General features: G+C 39.1%; 1 protein-coding gene across 1 annotated transcript in view; it reads right to left on the bottom strand.

The window, feature by feature from the left end:
- Positions 1 to 12,989, bottom strand: part of LOC309415350 (protein unc-13 homolog B-like) — a gene marked incomplete at both ends in the record, with an annotated part of 220,582 nt that overhangs the window by 157,929 nt on the left and 49,664 nt on the right. Inside the window, one exon of the mRNA XM_082012849.1 lies at positions 12,918 to 12,975. Within this exon, the coding sequence (XP_081868975.1) occupies positions 12,918 to 12,975 (58 nt within the window). The remainder of the gene's footprint in view (positions 1 to 12,917; positions 12,976 to 12,989) is intronic.

Below are 12,989 nucleotides of genomic sequence, written 5' to 3'. Positions count from 1 at the left end.
AGACATGGGCATCAGCTCTACTTATCACCGACAGCTGCGGTATCTGAGTTTACCCTTCCAAGGCTGGTAAGCACTAGTTAAAGAAAAGCCCCACCACTTTTGCCATGATACTGTCTCACTGAGCTTGAATATGCTACAATACATACAACCCTTCTGTCACACTGATGTCCACCAGCCATTTCTGCTCTCAGATTTGCTCCTACTTGTAGTATTTGGAATTTCTGTGATCACTTCCAGCATATCTTTGAAAACAATCACTACAGATTCCCTTGTGTTTTTCAGTTACTCCAAACATTGACTTGGGGTTATATGAGTATGAAGACCATCACAAAAGAAGGGCACAAGCAGAAAAATGGAATCACCTTTACAGGAAAAGAATAATAGCCCAATTCTGCCTTCTAATCCTCAAATTCCAGTAAAAGCACAAGCAACTCATTTAAAACATGGCCAAAACAAAACTAAACAGTGAAAAAAAATGGACAGCCATCCACGCAAATATGAAGGTTCTGTGAAAGTAAAACAAAATATAATGGAACAGATTTTCTATATGCATGAATATTTCTACTTTCCTTGTACTGGAGCATGCTGCATCACTATAGGATCAGAAAACTTGCAAGAAATCAAACTGTTACGTACTCAGCTGCTCTCCCCATCCGAAATAACTCCAGTTGCCTGCATGTAACACAAATGGCAGCAAAGAATAGGAATGGAAAAAAGAAAGCTTAGAAAAACAAACCACAAGCATATTTTTCATGATTTGAAAGTGCCTCTTAGATTGAGAGCTTCAAAATGCAGGAGGTTTTTTTTCATTATAAATACAACATTAAATTTATTTTGGAGCTTACTCTTCACTGTCTAGTTTGTTTGTAAGACATTCTGAAGATTAAGATCACTATAAGCTCTAGGAATAATTAAGCAATCATGCATTTACTAACACAAGTAGACAAAATATTTACCAACACACTACTTAACAAGAGCAGTTAAATACTGTAATTCCTACTACACACGTTATCAGGATTACAGACAGATTGCCCCAGAAACCAGACTCCAGTTAAGAGTAGTGTCTGATTCTAGACTGAACTGTGCAAGTCAAGTGGCAAAAGTTGCTTCGTACTTCCATTTCTACCCTCTTTCCAGAACGAAGGTAACTCAGTGATGAAAGCACCACACCAGTAATAATAGTGGGCAAAACTAGCTTTGTACATGTAACACAGCATTAAGTGAAGTGTGCTTTCTTAGCTAGACACACACAGTGGTACAAAACTTCGGAGTTCTCACAGCATCCTAAGGATGCAAATAGTCATGGGTTAATCCTACAACAGTAAGCAAATCTCTCCATGTTAAATTAGACATGACAACAAATCCACGCTAAAGGTAAAACTGCATGTTGGTAAGACAGCCACATTATTACTTAGTAATATCAATGTTGTCACCCCAAGGTCATACTCAGTATGATAAAGGCAACAAACTACAACATAAAACACTCAAAGCAACTTGGAAGCATGCACACAACTTTCAACTCCAAGAAAAGCTTCAGAACCAGCATTTCTAGAAGATAGCGTGTAAAAAATTGTTTAAAAAGTGAAGTTTAGGGGAGTGTTGATGTGTAAGTGCAGCAGGTAATAAATAAATCCTTCACACAGCAGGCAGAGAACAAGCAAGAGCTTTCTGTCCTGGCTAGCAGCCTCATCTCTAGCTACCAGACAGGCACACATTTCCAGGAAGGGGACAGCTCAGACGATGGAAAAAATCCCTTCCCCTGCCCTCATTAACAAAGTTAGAATGGGCTAGTTCTTCCTTTTAGCTAAAATTGCAAAAAATAGTCTTGTGGTAATTTTTTAGGACAAAGATTTTTTTTCTCCCCCTCCCCCCTCCCCGAACTAGCTAAGCAATAATTGGTTCTGGTGAGTAACTCTGCTTCCCAAGTCTTTACTCCCTATGCACATGTACTACAGCAGGGCTCTGATGCCATTTTAATTCTGCGGGGGGGAAAAAGGAGAGCAGAAAAAAAAAAAGCCCACATATGTGGACTTCCCAAAGAAAAAGAAAAAAAAAAGGGGCAGAAATCAGAGTTTAATTCTCTCTCCTTATCTGGGAATTAATGGTGCATCAAAGCTACAACCAGTTGCTCCTTCCTTCTCAAACATAAAAGGTTTACAAAGCAATGCAGTTCCCCAGATTCATCTTGGTACTTGCAGGGTTCCTGGACTCTCTGCTCTCACACACATATTGTGCTTTGCACAGCCGTAGCTCAAGTTTTAGCAGCACTTCTATTATCTAGTAGAGCTTCAAAGATATGTCATTCCCTTCCAACTCCTCCTGTAGGAGTCAGAGGGGAAAAAAAAGTAACATACGTATGTTTGCTTTGGTCATTAAATGAAGCAGCACTGACCAAGTATGTGCATGGAACAAATTTAATTACATTTTTACTGGGTTGATTTAGAACAAAGCACATATTAAACTGTATAATAATGATTTAATAGTGAATACATGCAGTTTCCATGGAGTATAAAAGGGTTACTCCTCTCTTGTCTACAGGAATAACAAAAATTTTTTTCTTGTTTACAGAACTTAACAAGTGAGAAAAACTGAAGTCCATAGAGTCAAGCACCAGCAGACTACAGTCCAAGACACCACAGACACAGCCTCTCTGGTCCACAGCAGCAAGTGTGACAAGCCACCACTGGGACAATGCATCTGAGCCAGCCATGCTGTCAAGATGATATACCCAGATGCCGCAGAAGCCTGCCAGGATCCACCAACCAGTGTTTCTATGACCCTGACCAGAGTGCTGTCATCTCAGGCTTGTTTTTCGCAACAGAAATCCATGGATTGCCTAATGATCAGCTTTGACAGAGGCCCGAGTCTTCTCCAGGGGAAAAGAAGAGGAGAAAGAGGAACACACAACCAAGCTGGCAAAGAAAACAGAAGCAAAACGTGGTAGAGATGTGAAGGGGAGACAACCAGAAGAAAGGGTACAGAAACAAGATGCAAGGAGAGCAGAAGCATCACAGGGGGGACAGAGGGAGAGGACTGAGGAAGAAGAGCAAGAAGTTGACAGAACTCTAAACTGAGCTTTAATTTGCTGTAATAAATAATTCACATTAAAGAGAAGACAATTTCCTATTAATGTATAAGTCAAACAATAACTTTTGCATATCTCATTCCTGAAAATCTCAATCCACTAACACATAAGATAGCAACCTCAGCACCTTCTTCCATCAAAAGATTCCTACCTCAGGTAAATGGCAAGAGGGAAAGAAAGCCAATGTTCAAGTATTTGCAGCTTGGATTACCATTAAAGATCCAGAAAAACTCTGCAGTGGCACAACATTACTCCACTTAAACTACCTGCTAGTTAAACCCATTTCATTATTCACAAATGAATGCATATGTAACATCCCAAAGTAACTGGAGAATAAGCATCAGAAGATAGTGTAAATTTCCAAAAACAGTATACAGATCAGAAAAACTACAGAGGAAAAGGAGCTTGCCTGTCCCGCACCCTTTTCCCAAAGATAAAAATCCCAGACTGACAGCCTCTGCACAAATCTCTGCAAAAACCACAATCATCTGCACAGAGGGAATGAGTGGGTCTTTAAGGGAAGACAGTAAACCTGACCCCAGAAACCAGTTCAGACCATTCTTAGTCCTCGTTTCAATGACAACCAATGTTCTGATGGTTGGCACACTACTCACAGTTTCAAATGGCAACAAGGAAAAAACCACCAAGCATTAAAAATAAGACCTGCAGTTACAAGGTCTGTCCTTGCAGAAGAAACGCTGCCACCTCTTATAGCCAAGAGTCCTCAAACTGACAGTGATATTCCTGAGCCAGCTAGTTACCTGCCTACCTCACTGCTACCAAGTTCCTTAGGAACAGCCTGAAGACCCCACAAACTTTCAAAAGCAGATTAGAAACTCTTATTTCATAGAATAATAGAATCTTTGGGTTTAAAGGGACCTTTTAAGGCCATCTAGTCCAACCCCTCTGCAGAAAGCAGGGACATCTTCAAGTAGATCAGGTTGCTCAGAGCCCCATCCAACCTGACCTGGAATGTTTCCAGGGGTGGGGCATCTACCACCTCTCTGGGCAACCTGTGCCAGTGTTTCACCCACCCTCATTGTCAAAAATTGCTTCTTTATATCTAGCCTCAGCCTACCCTCTTTTAGTTTAAAAACCATTACCCCTTGCCTTAAGACAAAGAACAGCTGATGCTAGGCAGGGCATGGTGGAGAAATGAGCAGCTGCCTTTAGACACCAGCTCCTTACCCTCTAAGTTTTCTCACATCGACAATTGGGCTCTTGGCTAACCAGGGCACGCTGCAACTAGAGACTAACTAGGAAGACAACGCTGCAGAAGCAAATAGAAAGAGATGCAATAACAGGGTAAGGGATTTTCAGCCGGAATCTCAAAACTCCACTTTTGTTTGTTTTTCCTAACGCCCACTTCACTTCAGCATCTAACATTTTTGTTAAAAGTTGAATTTATTAAGGATTCAACACATATGCTGCTTCATTTAAGATTCAGGAGCTAACAGTATATATCTCAGTCCTTCAGCATAATCACAGAAGACCTGGGCTGACAGTCTTGATATTTTGAAGGTTAATGAAAACAGAATTTCTTTTTAGTCTTTTCAAGTTGTTTTTCTGCTTCATGAAAGTAATATGCATAACCTCAATTTGTTAAGAAAAAAATCCCTTCCAGATCACCTTTGGGAACAAATTTAAGCCTGTACAAACTTGAACTGAAAACACCAAGAAGTGCACACAGATGGAAAATGGAAAGTTTTAATTCTAAAAACATACAACAACAACATACATTAACACTGGAATAGATGATACAGACAAGTCAGACTAGTTACTCTGTGTGCTCTTAAATACCGACAGTGTGTATCTCGGTTATCACATTATTTTGTATTCATAAGTTTCACTACTCAAAAAATTAGGTTTCATATAAACCTCCAATTAAGGACTAAGCAATGCCAGCAGCCTGGTGCCTTGGAAGCTACAGCATTCTTGTCATTAACACATTTTATAAAGCACATCTAAGTTCCCACAGTTAGCTGAACATAACATATGCTCATTCTGTGTCTCAATTATGCAACTATTCAAGGAGGAACTCCTCCTCCCCACTTCACACTGTCAAGCCTTGATCAGCAGGGACACTGTAGAAAAGCAGAATTTTCCAAGATTTTAATGCAGTCTAATTTGATTGCCTGCGTGCCATTTTGTTTCATTTCTGTTTACAAGTCTCATAGTGGCTGGGACATACTATCCCCATCAGAACATTATTGTTTACTACTGTCCACTGCTTACAGTCATGCTGATAAATTATTTAATCCTCCTGTTATATCCCATGCTGAGCAAAGACAGAGAGCATCTAAACAAGTTTATAAAAGCAAACCGAGCTCAGGAAATTACACTATATTTGGTGCTGATAAAGTACTGTTTATAGAATACAAACAGAGCTGGGAAGGTCCTGGTCAGTTCGTTCTTCTAGGTTTAATAAATCCCCTTTTTCCCTGGATAAGACCCTCAACACAACGCACACAAATCTCAGATTCCATAAAAGTGTACATTCTTCCATTTATTCAATTTACTTCCCAAAATAAAATGTGCTTTTTTAGTGGAATAAGCTTCTAAAATACAAAACAAACGTTTAATATCTTTTTAGAACAAAGTCAAGTTTTCAGTAAGCAGAATGACCAAGAGGGTTTCATATCAAATACCGGCATTTCCAGGTCAGTTTTGGAACATCACAGATAACTAAGACCTCTGCACAAAAGGAGATGAGAAAGCACAGGAGGGAAATGAGCTAGAGTGAGGTAATAGAGACAAGAACAGGGCTTTCCAGTACGGCGCTGGAGTACTCTCCTTGCTCACTACTCCCTCTTTTTCACCACATTTTACTCTAGTTTAGCATTCAGCTTATGCTGAAATTTTGGAGTATTTTATTTCACTACATGAAATGGCCCTTCTGTCCACCTTTACTATGGCTAAACAAAATCAGACTGAGAGATGAGAATTTAAGCAGGGCTTGGATCACCATCAAATCATTGAGCATCCACTAAGTTATTAAAAACTTGAGCAACTCATTAATAACTATACTAAAAAGAGGCAGGCAGAGTGCTGCTTAATTTTGTCTACAATGGAAAAACTGTAATACTTCTATCACTGCACTCATACCTAACATAGCTGTATCATCTTACAAATTTCTGGGCTACCAAGTCATAAAGACTGTTTGGCTAAGGGATGTAAACACAAGAATTCTTATATACTCCTCACGAGATACAATTTTGGACTGGAGTGGAGTACCTAACATTACCTATCTGCATAATAGCAAAGAGGACTATGTACTGCAGCAGAGATATAAACATTTAGTGCCTTTTTTCCTTCTGATTTTCAGTCTTGGTCTTTCAGTACAGGCCTCATTGCTCAAGGACATATTTATGGTTTGTGATAAAGCTGAGCAATAGTTTTCCTATCAGTTTAAAATCTTTAATCTAATTTTTTAAAAGGTTATATTCCACTGTGGTAACAAAATTCAAATTAATGTCATAGCAATAATGGAAAATTAAAGGATGACTAACACAGTTTCAGAGGCCTTAAAAAAATCCCCAGCAGAAAAAAAAAAAAAGCATTATGAAGAGCACTAAACAAATTACGAAATGTAGAGTGATTAACTGAGCATTTACTTGTTTTGATCACTGCTTATAGAGAAACATGTCAGTATCAGAAGTGTTAAGCATTTCAGAAAGAACTTTAGGTTTGGGGCTTACATGAAAGTCAAAGCTTTAATTCCTTGTCAACATCTTTCAGAATACAGTACGTACTCTAGGAAAACAACAGCTAACAAAGCACGTTTAGACGATCAGCAGCAAAGCCACAGATCTGCTCCCCTCTAGAGTTCAGCAGTAAGTCAAACTTTGTTACTGTATAAATCTTCTAACATAGCCAGTATTTTTAACTTCCATTTGCTGAGTAGTTTGCCTTAGACATATCCAGGCCTGAAGTAGTAGCTTTATCCTAAAAATGCAGGCAGACATTTTAGACTAAGACCCTGAATTTGCATTCCTTTGAGCAGATCTAGCATGCCTTCAGCCAACGCAGGCAAAGCCACAAGAAAACAAGCGTCCCAGATGGGATTTATCCTAAACAAAGAGAAACAGGAGCTGCCAGACACCCAGAGACAGAGAGGCCAAGGAACTCACTTGCTCAAGCTGTCCGCAAAACTTGCACAAAACAACATGGTTTCACTTGTACAGACCAGAGTAGTTTTCCCTCCACCTAGGTCAATTTAAAAAAAAAAAAAAAAAAAAAAAAAAAGGTAATTCGTCATTCACATGCCCTGTTTTGAATTATGCTGAACATTTTTTGAGGACTGTTGTAAGCCTTACTGTTTGCACTGTGGCCAGTAGTTTTACTCTCACAAGAGCACAGCTGCAGGATCTTTAATGTCACGTACCCTTGAAAATGGTAAAATAATCATTACCCTCTTCCTTACTCTTCCCAAAATGGCACGGTCTAGAGATACTGTAGGTAGCTGCTGACCTCTGTTGTTTCTAAGCGCAGAAGCAGGCTGGCAACCAGAACAAAAACAGCAAGAATCTAGATATATAGTATACATATCTACAGCAATGAGGGTAGTATCACCTCCCAGCAATTGCAGCAGACTGCTGCCTGCACTATTACAGATCATACATCTCTATGAAAAATTAAGACTGTCAAGTTGTGGCCTGCTTAAAAGCATTTTGATGTTGCCTAGCCTTGAGAGCCCGGTATAGCAGATAGCTTTTTTATACATACTGTTACCAAAAAGAAAAAAAAACAAACCTCTTAACAGGATGTCATTTTAGCATATTTGCTGCCATAGGGTCAGTTCACTCAGTTGAACACTGGTGGATGGCAGCCAACATCTTTGGCTAGAATAAACCAGAGGATTGAACAACAGCACAAGATGGCATGCTCAAATGAGTGCACATGTAACCTTGCATGCCTATGACTTCATTCCATGAAAACAGGCTGCAATGCATATCCTGCCAAGTAAGCTCTTTAGGCACGAGCTTTCCCCAGCTGCCTTGGACCCACAGCCTGCCCAGATCTGTGCACTCAGTGCCACTGCTTCTGCTAGAACCATACCACCTGTGCTATGGAAACCCTCGCAGCCCAGTGTGATAGCCCCAACCCAACAGCACATTCTAGCATCCGCACTGCAGCACTCTAAACACAAAATTGGTGTGGCTGTTATCAGAGCTTGCTGGGGAGCTGGGGCAGGTAAGGCAGCCATCTGTTTTTTTTAGCAGACAAAACTCCTCGTCAGTGCCATGGAAAGCACTGTAATCTCAGCACTACAGTCAGTCTATGCAGAAGAATGCACATGCCTTCCTGATGCATCAATGGAATTTGAGCTCCTAAAAAAAGAACTAATGAGCATCAGGAATGAAACCTCCCAAAGTCAGACTTTGGTACTTTTGAAATAGTGGTGAATGTGTAGATGTTAGCAGAATTTTGCCTTACACATTTTGCAGAAATAAATTTCTTCAAGTATTAGTGAGAGAAGAAGGATCAACCCACAAAGTGATCTGGCATCGAGTGACACCATTCCTTTAATGTGTATAAAATGTTTTGCCAGCTTTTAAGTAGTTAAAAGACTGCTTACGTATCTACAACAAAGCTGTAGCATTTTTTTTTTCATGCATGCATGTGCACACACACATTCCAGGTAGCATTTAGGTTTCCTTCTTACTCTCCTGGAAGAGACGTCTTGCTTCTTTCTCTCTGATCTGCTGGCAGACCAAGCACAGGCTAGCTTTGGTTCTTTTTTGCTGGTATAACAGTGTATCAGAAAAGTTATTTCTTTCCTTGTTGCACCAACTCACAATCCAGAGCCAAGCAACAAATTTACCTTCTTCTGGATTAAAAAAAAAAAAAAAGAAACCCAACAAAATTCACAATAAGAACAACCAAACCACCCACAAACCACAGCCCTAGACAGGGATTTTACAGAGCAAAAGACATGCAAGACAGAACTATGGTGTGCTGTAGTCTATTAGGGTCTTACTGTGAAAAGAACAACACCACAGACTCAAGGAAGTGGAAGAAAAAAAACACATGCAGAGAAGGGAGGACAAAGCATTCTCAGAAAGATTTTCAGTCAAAGATAAGAGGACAGACATAACTGGTTGATTCAGTGGCACTTAGGTTATCTTCTCTGAGAATCATACTGAACAAACCTGCGCTCTTCCAGATTTGTAAACTCCCTAACAAAAGGTGTAGGGCAGTATTCACAGTAGCTGATATTAAATAAGACTACCAAATTTTTTCCAGAAAGATACGGAATACTTTCCTCTTACCAGTTTGCACAGTGACTGCCCCAAGTCAGAGCTGTGTTTAAAATACTGACAGAGTGACTCATTTATGGATTATAATGGACTTTATGTTGCCATAAATGATCTTGAGCACACAAGGAAAATAAAACTATACCTACCACAATAAATCACTTAGAACTTATTGACTCAATGAATGCCAAAGTAATCAAATAACATTTTTTCAATCTGCTTAATTGAAAGTGAATTTCCAGACAATAAAAGCTTCCTTTCTTTTTAATTTCAGATTACAGATAAAAGCCAATATGAGGATGATGCAGTTATCCAACAATGAGCTACCAGGAAATTAAGAATTATGATTACATTTTATAGAAATGCAAACAGAACTGGATCCATGGGCACTATAGTGCTTTGTTTATTACTTAGGATCACTGAAGGTTAAATCAATTAGAAGCATATCATCTTTGTGGGGCAGGAGAAATATACAGGGAAGAAGTTGGGAAGTAAAAATGAAATGGCTAAGTATGGTGAAGGAAGAGGCAGGAAGTGCCAAAGTAAGTAGGGCTTAGAAGTGACTGCATGTACTAGAACAGACCCACCTGCTTCATTTAAGAACTGGTAGGAAGCCCAAATCCTGCATTACCTCAGAAACCATGGGTCAGATTCTTCTAATAACAAAGCAGCATCTGTGTCTGTGAAAGTGGGCCTGAAAGCTCCCTCATCTCTGCAAAAATTTGAGCACCTAGTCTGGGCTGAGATTTCCTGTGGCAACACACCAAGGCAGCAGCCCATATGTGACCAGAGATGAAAACCCACCCTCAGAGATCAGATGTTGGCTTTCAGACATGGCCCAGATCTCTTCTTTCACATCCCGCTCCATCCTTCTCCCCCTCTCTACTCAGGGGAGGTAACAGAACAATTTGCATCCATGCAGGAGATGGGGAAAGAACCATGAGAAAAGGTGGTTTGAGAAACGGAACGGACATGTGTGGAAAATACAGAAGCAGAACAGGTTGAAAGTTTAATCTAATTTTAGCATTTAAGGACATGTATTTCCCTATTTAATGAACCTGACCCTGCCTGCTGGAGTAGGATTTTCTCTAGCAAGAACAAAGAAACCAGAAGACTCTTCTGAGAGCTGCAAGAGGGCTAAGCAGGACACCTGTGGCATGTGCAGTTACACCATTATTTCTTGAAATGCAAGCTATATGAAGTGTTTAGCTGCACTTCTGGTCTATAGTGCATGAGGTTTTAAGATAACTTCATTTTTTGGGGAGATACTCTCATGGGGCAAAAACTATTCATACTGAGAAGGTTTTTTGCTCCTTCTAGATACTTAGTGTGACGTCCAGCTGATTGTGTCCTGCTCCCAGCAGTGACCGCATCTCATGTAGCACATGGTGATGGAAAATTGGATGAGTCTTACAAATGTTCTTGAGGATATTTTTATTATATCTAAAAATATATCTATCAATTATTTACCCACATGGTAAGTAAGAACACTCCATACTCAACATGTTTTAGGTGAGGGAAGGACACCCATCCCGCTCCTATGTAAAAGGCGGTTGAGCTCCTGCGTCATAGACAAAGGTCAGGTCAGCTTTCAATAGAGACACAATAAATGCATCTTCTGGATTGAATTCTTGAGTTCCAAAGGATGTGCTGCATTCAGGCAAGCTTACAATTCTTATGCACAGACTGATGCAGGCAGAGTTCATTTTCAAAAGTACTTCTACATTAAATGTCTACTTTATAGTTGTCCATGTAAATAATTAAATATTCATAGATGCTGGATACTTGCAGGCAGTAGATAAGCAAAAGTACATGTAGTGCCACAAGCTTTATTGAATTACTAGAAAATTCTTAAATACATTAATCATAGACTGCTATGAAATATTTAACATCAATTCTAATGAGTGTTTTAATCCCATGAATGATAAAATTAATTCTTATGCAGTATTAATTGTTCAAACCAGGGGCCTTCAATTAATTATTGTAAAAGGTCACTTTCTAGCAAGATGCAGGCTGTTAACAGGCAACACAAAAATGGCAGCTGCAGTTCTACTTTTTATTTGCAAGAGCCAAGTTGGTCCTCCAGGGAAGAAACCAGCTACAGGAGCTTGAGGATGTAAAAGCACCATGCTGTGGGAACACGTGCAGCTATTTTCCCTACACAGAAGCATTCCTCCTAATTTACCCATACATCCCAATACTTAGAAGGGTCAATCAAACCAGCCTCTCTTGAACAAAAGCAAAGTCCAGGGCAAATAGCCAGGAACGTAATTTCAGCAAGTAACACATTCATGTCTTGGACACTTCGTATTAGACTGCTTTTCTTTGATCTTTTGACATTAGAGGTTCTGCACACTCTGCTAGTATGATTTAGTCAAATACTAATTTCTCCAACAACTTTTCTTATTTGTAGGCCTTACAAAGCAATTGTACCCTTCTGACTATTTAGAAACAAACAAAGAAAAAAGTGCTTTATTCTTTACATATACTCTCATCAAAAAAATGGGAGGACACATTTGGTATTACCTAGGATACCACTGCTGGAGTACTTTCATGTAGCTTTGTACATGTTCCAGCTACACAACACATTCAGATTTCCTAGGCAATTGGTTAATGTCCATGTTTTTTTGAAGACAGTTTTAAGATAACATAATAGTACATAGATAAATTAATTCTACTCAAAAAAAGGTAAACAGTAATTCACATTTCCTAATGTTAACAGTTTTATAGAGATCCTATAATCAGGCTAATGGATAAACAGCCTGCAAAGAGTAATATGCACATCTTATGGGATTTGAAGTAGAGGGTAAAAGATTTGTTTAAATTATGAGACTTGAATTTTATTAATGTTGTTGCCAAAAGTAGATAAGACAATTCATAAGACATCACTGAGCTTTCATCTACTGTACGTTAAAAGCAGTGTTTCGGAAATCTAATTTTGCAGACCATCAGATACACTATGTCCTAGGTTATTTTTCCATCTATGTTTTAAGAAGCATAAAAAAATACAAGATGAGATAAGCAGAAATTAATAAAACTATTTTTCATCCATCAACACAGCATTGGATAGTAATATCGAAGAAATTAGGCACCAAATACACAAACATCTGGTGCATTTTAAAAGGCTTCTGGCAGTAACCTGTCACCATCTATTCTCTTCCTCTTAAAATTTCACTAAAAAGTCATTAAAATAATATTCAACACATGATGTTTAAAGAGAACATAGCCTGACTTAGTTACCTGAAAAAACTCAGCATTTTCTTACTTGCGTCGATATTACAAGGGTCTGACAACCTAGGTGACTTTGAACACATTTTGTGTTCCTGTTACACATGAGAACACAAATAGGTTAAAGACTCAATGCCTGATTTCACTTTCTAGCATCAGAAGCTTTAGACCAACATTTTGACGTGCACAGTTTTTCATAACCGACAAAAATTAACGGTTTCACAGATATTTAAGTACTTCTAACAAGAAAATATTGTTCAGATGTACCATGGCTTGATAACTAACCAGATAAGGAAATGAAGTACACTGAAAGAGAAAACACTGAGGAGAAATAAAGTCTAACTTACAACACTGGGAGGCAGCACTGGGCAATGGTTTCTTCTGGACTTCCTCCTGAAAGGAATACTAAAGGAGAGGAA

The sequence above is a fragment of the Phaethon aethereus genome (genome assembly GCF_964289735.1).
Source record: "Phaethon aethereus genome assembly, chromosome: Z".
Lineage (NCBI taxonomy): Eukaryota > Metazoa > Chordata > Aves > Phaethontiformes > Phaethontidae > Phaethon > Phaethon aethereus.
The sequence above is the reverse complement of the archived record's forward strand: the minus strand, read 5'-3'. Positions and strand labels throughout refer to the sequence as shown.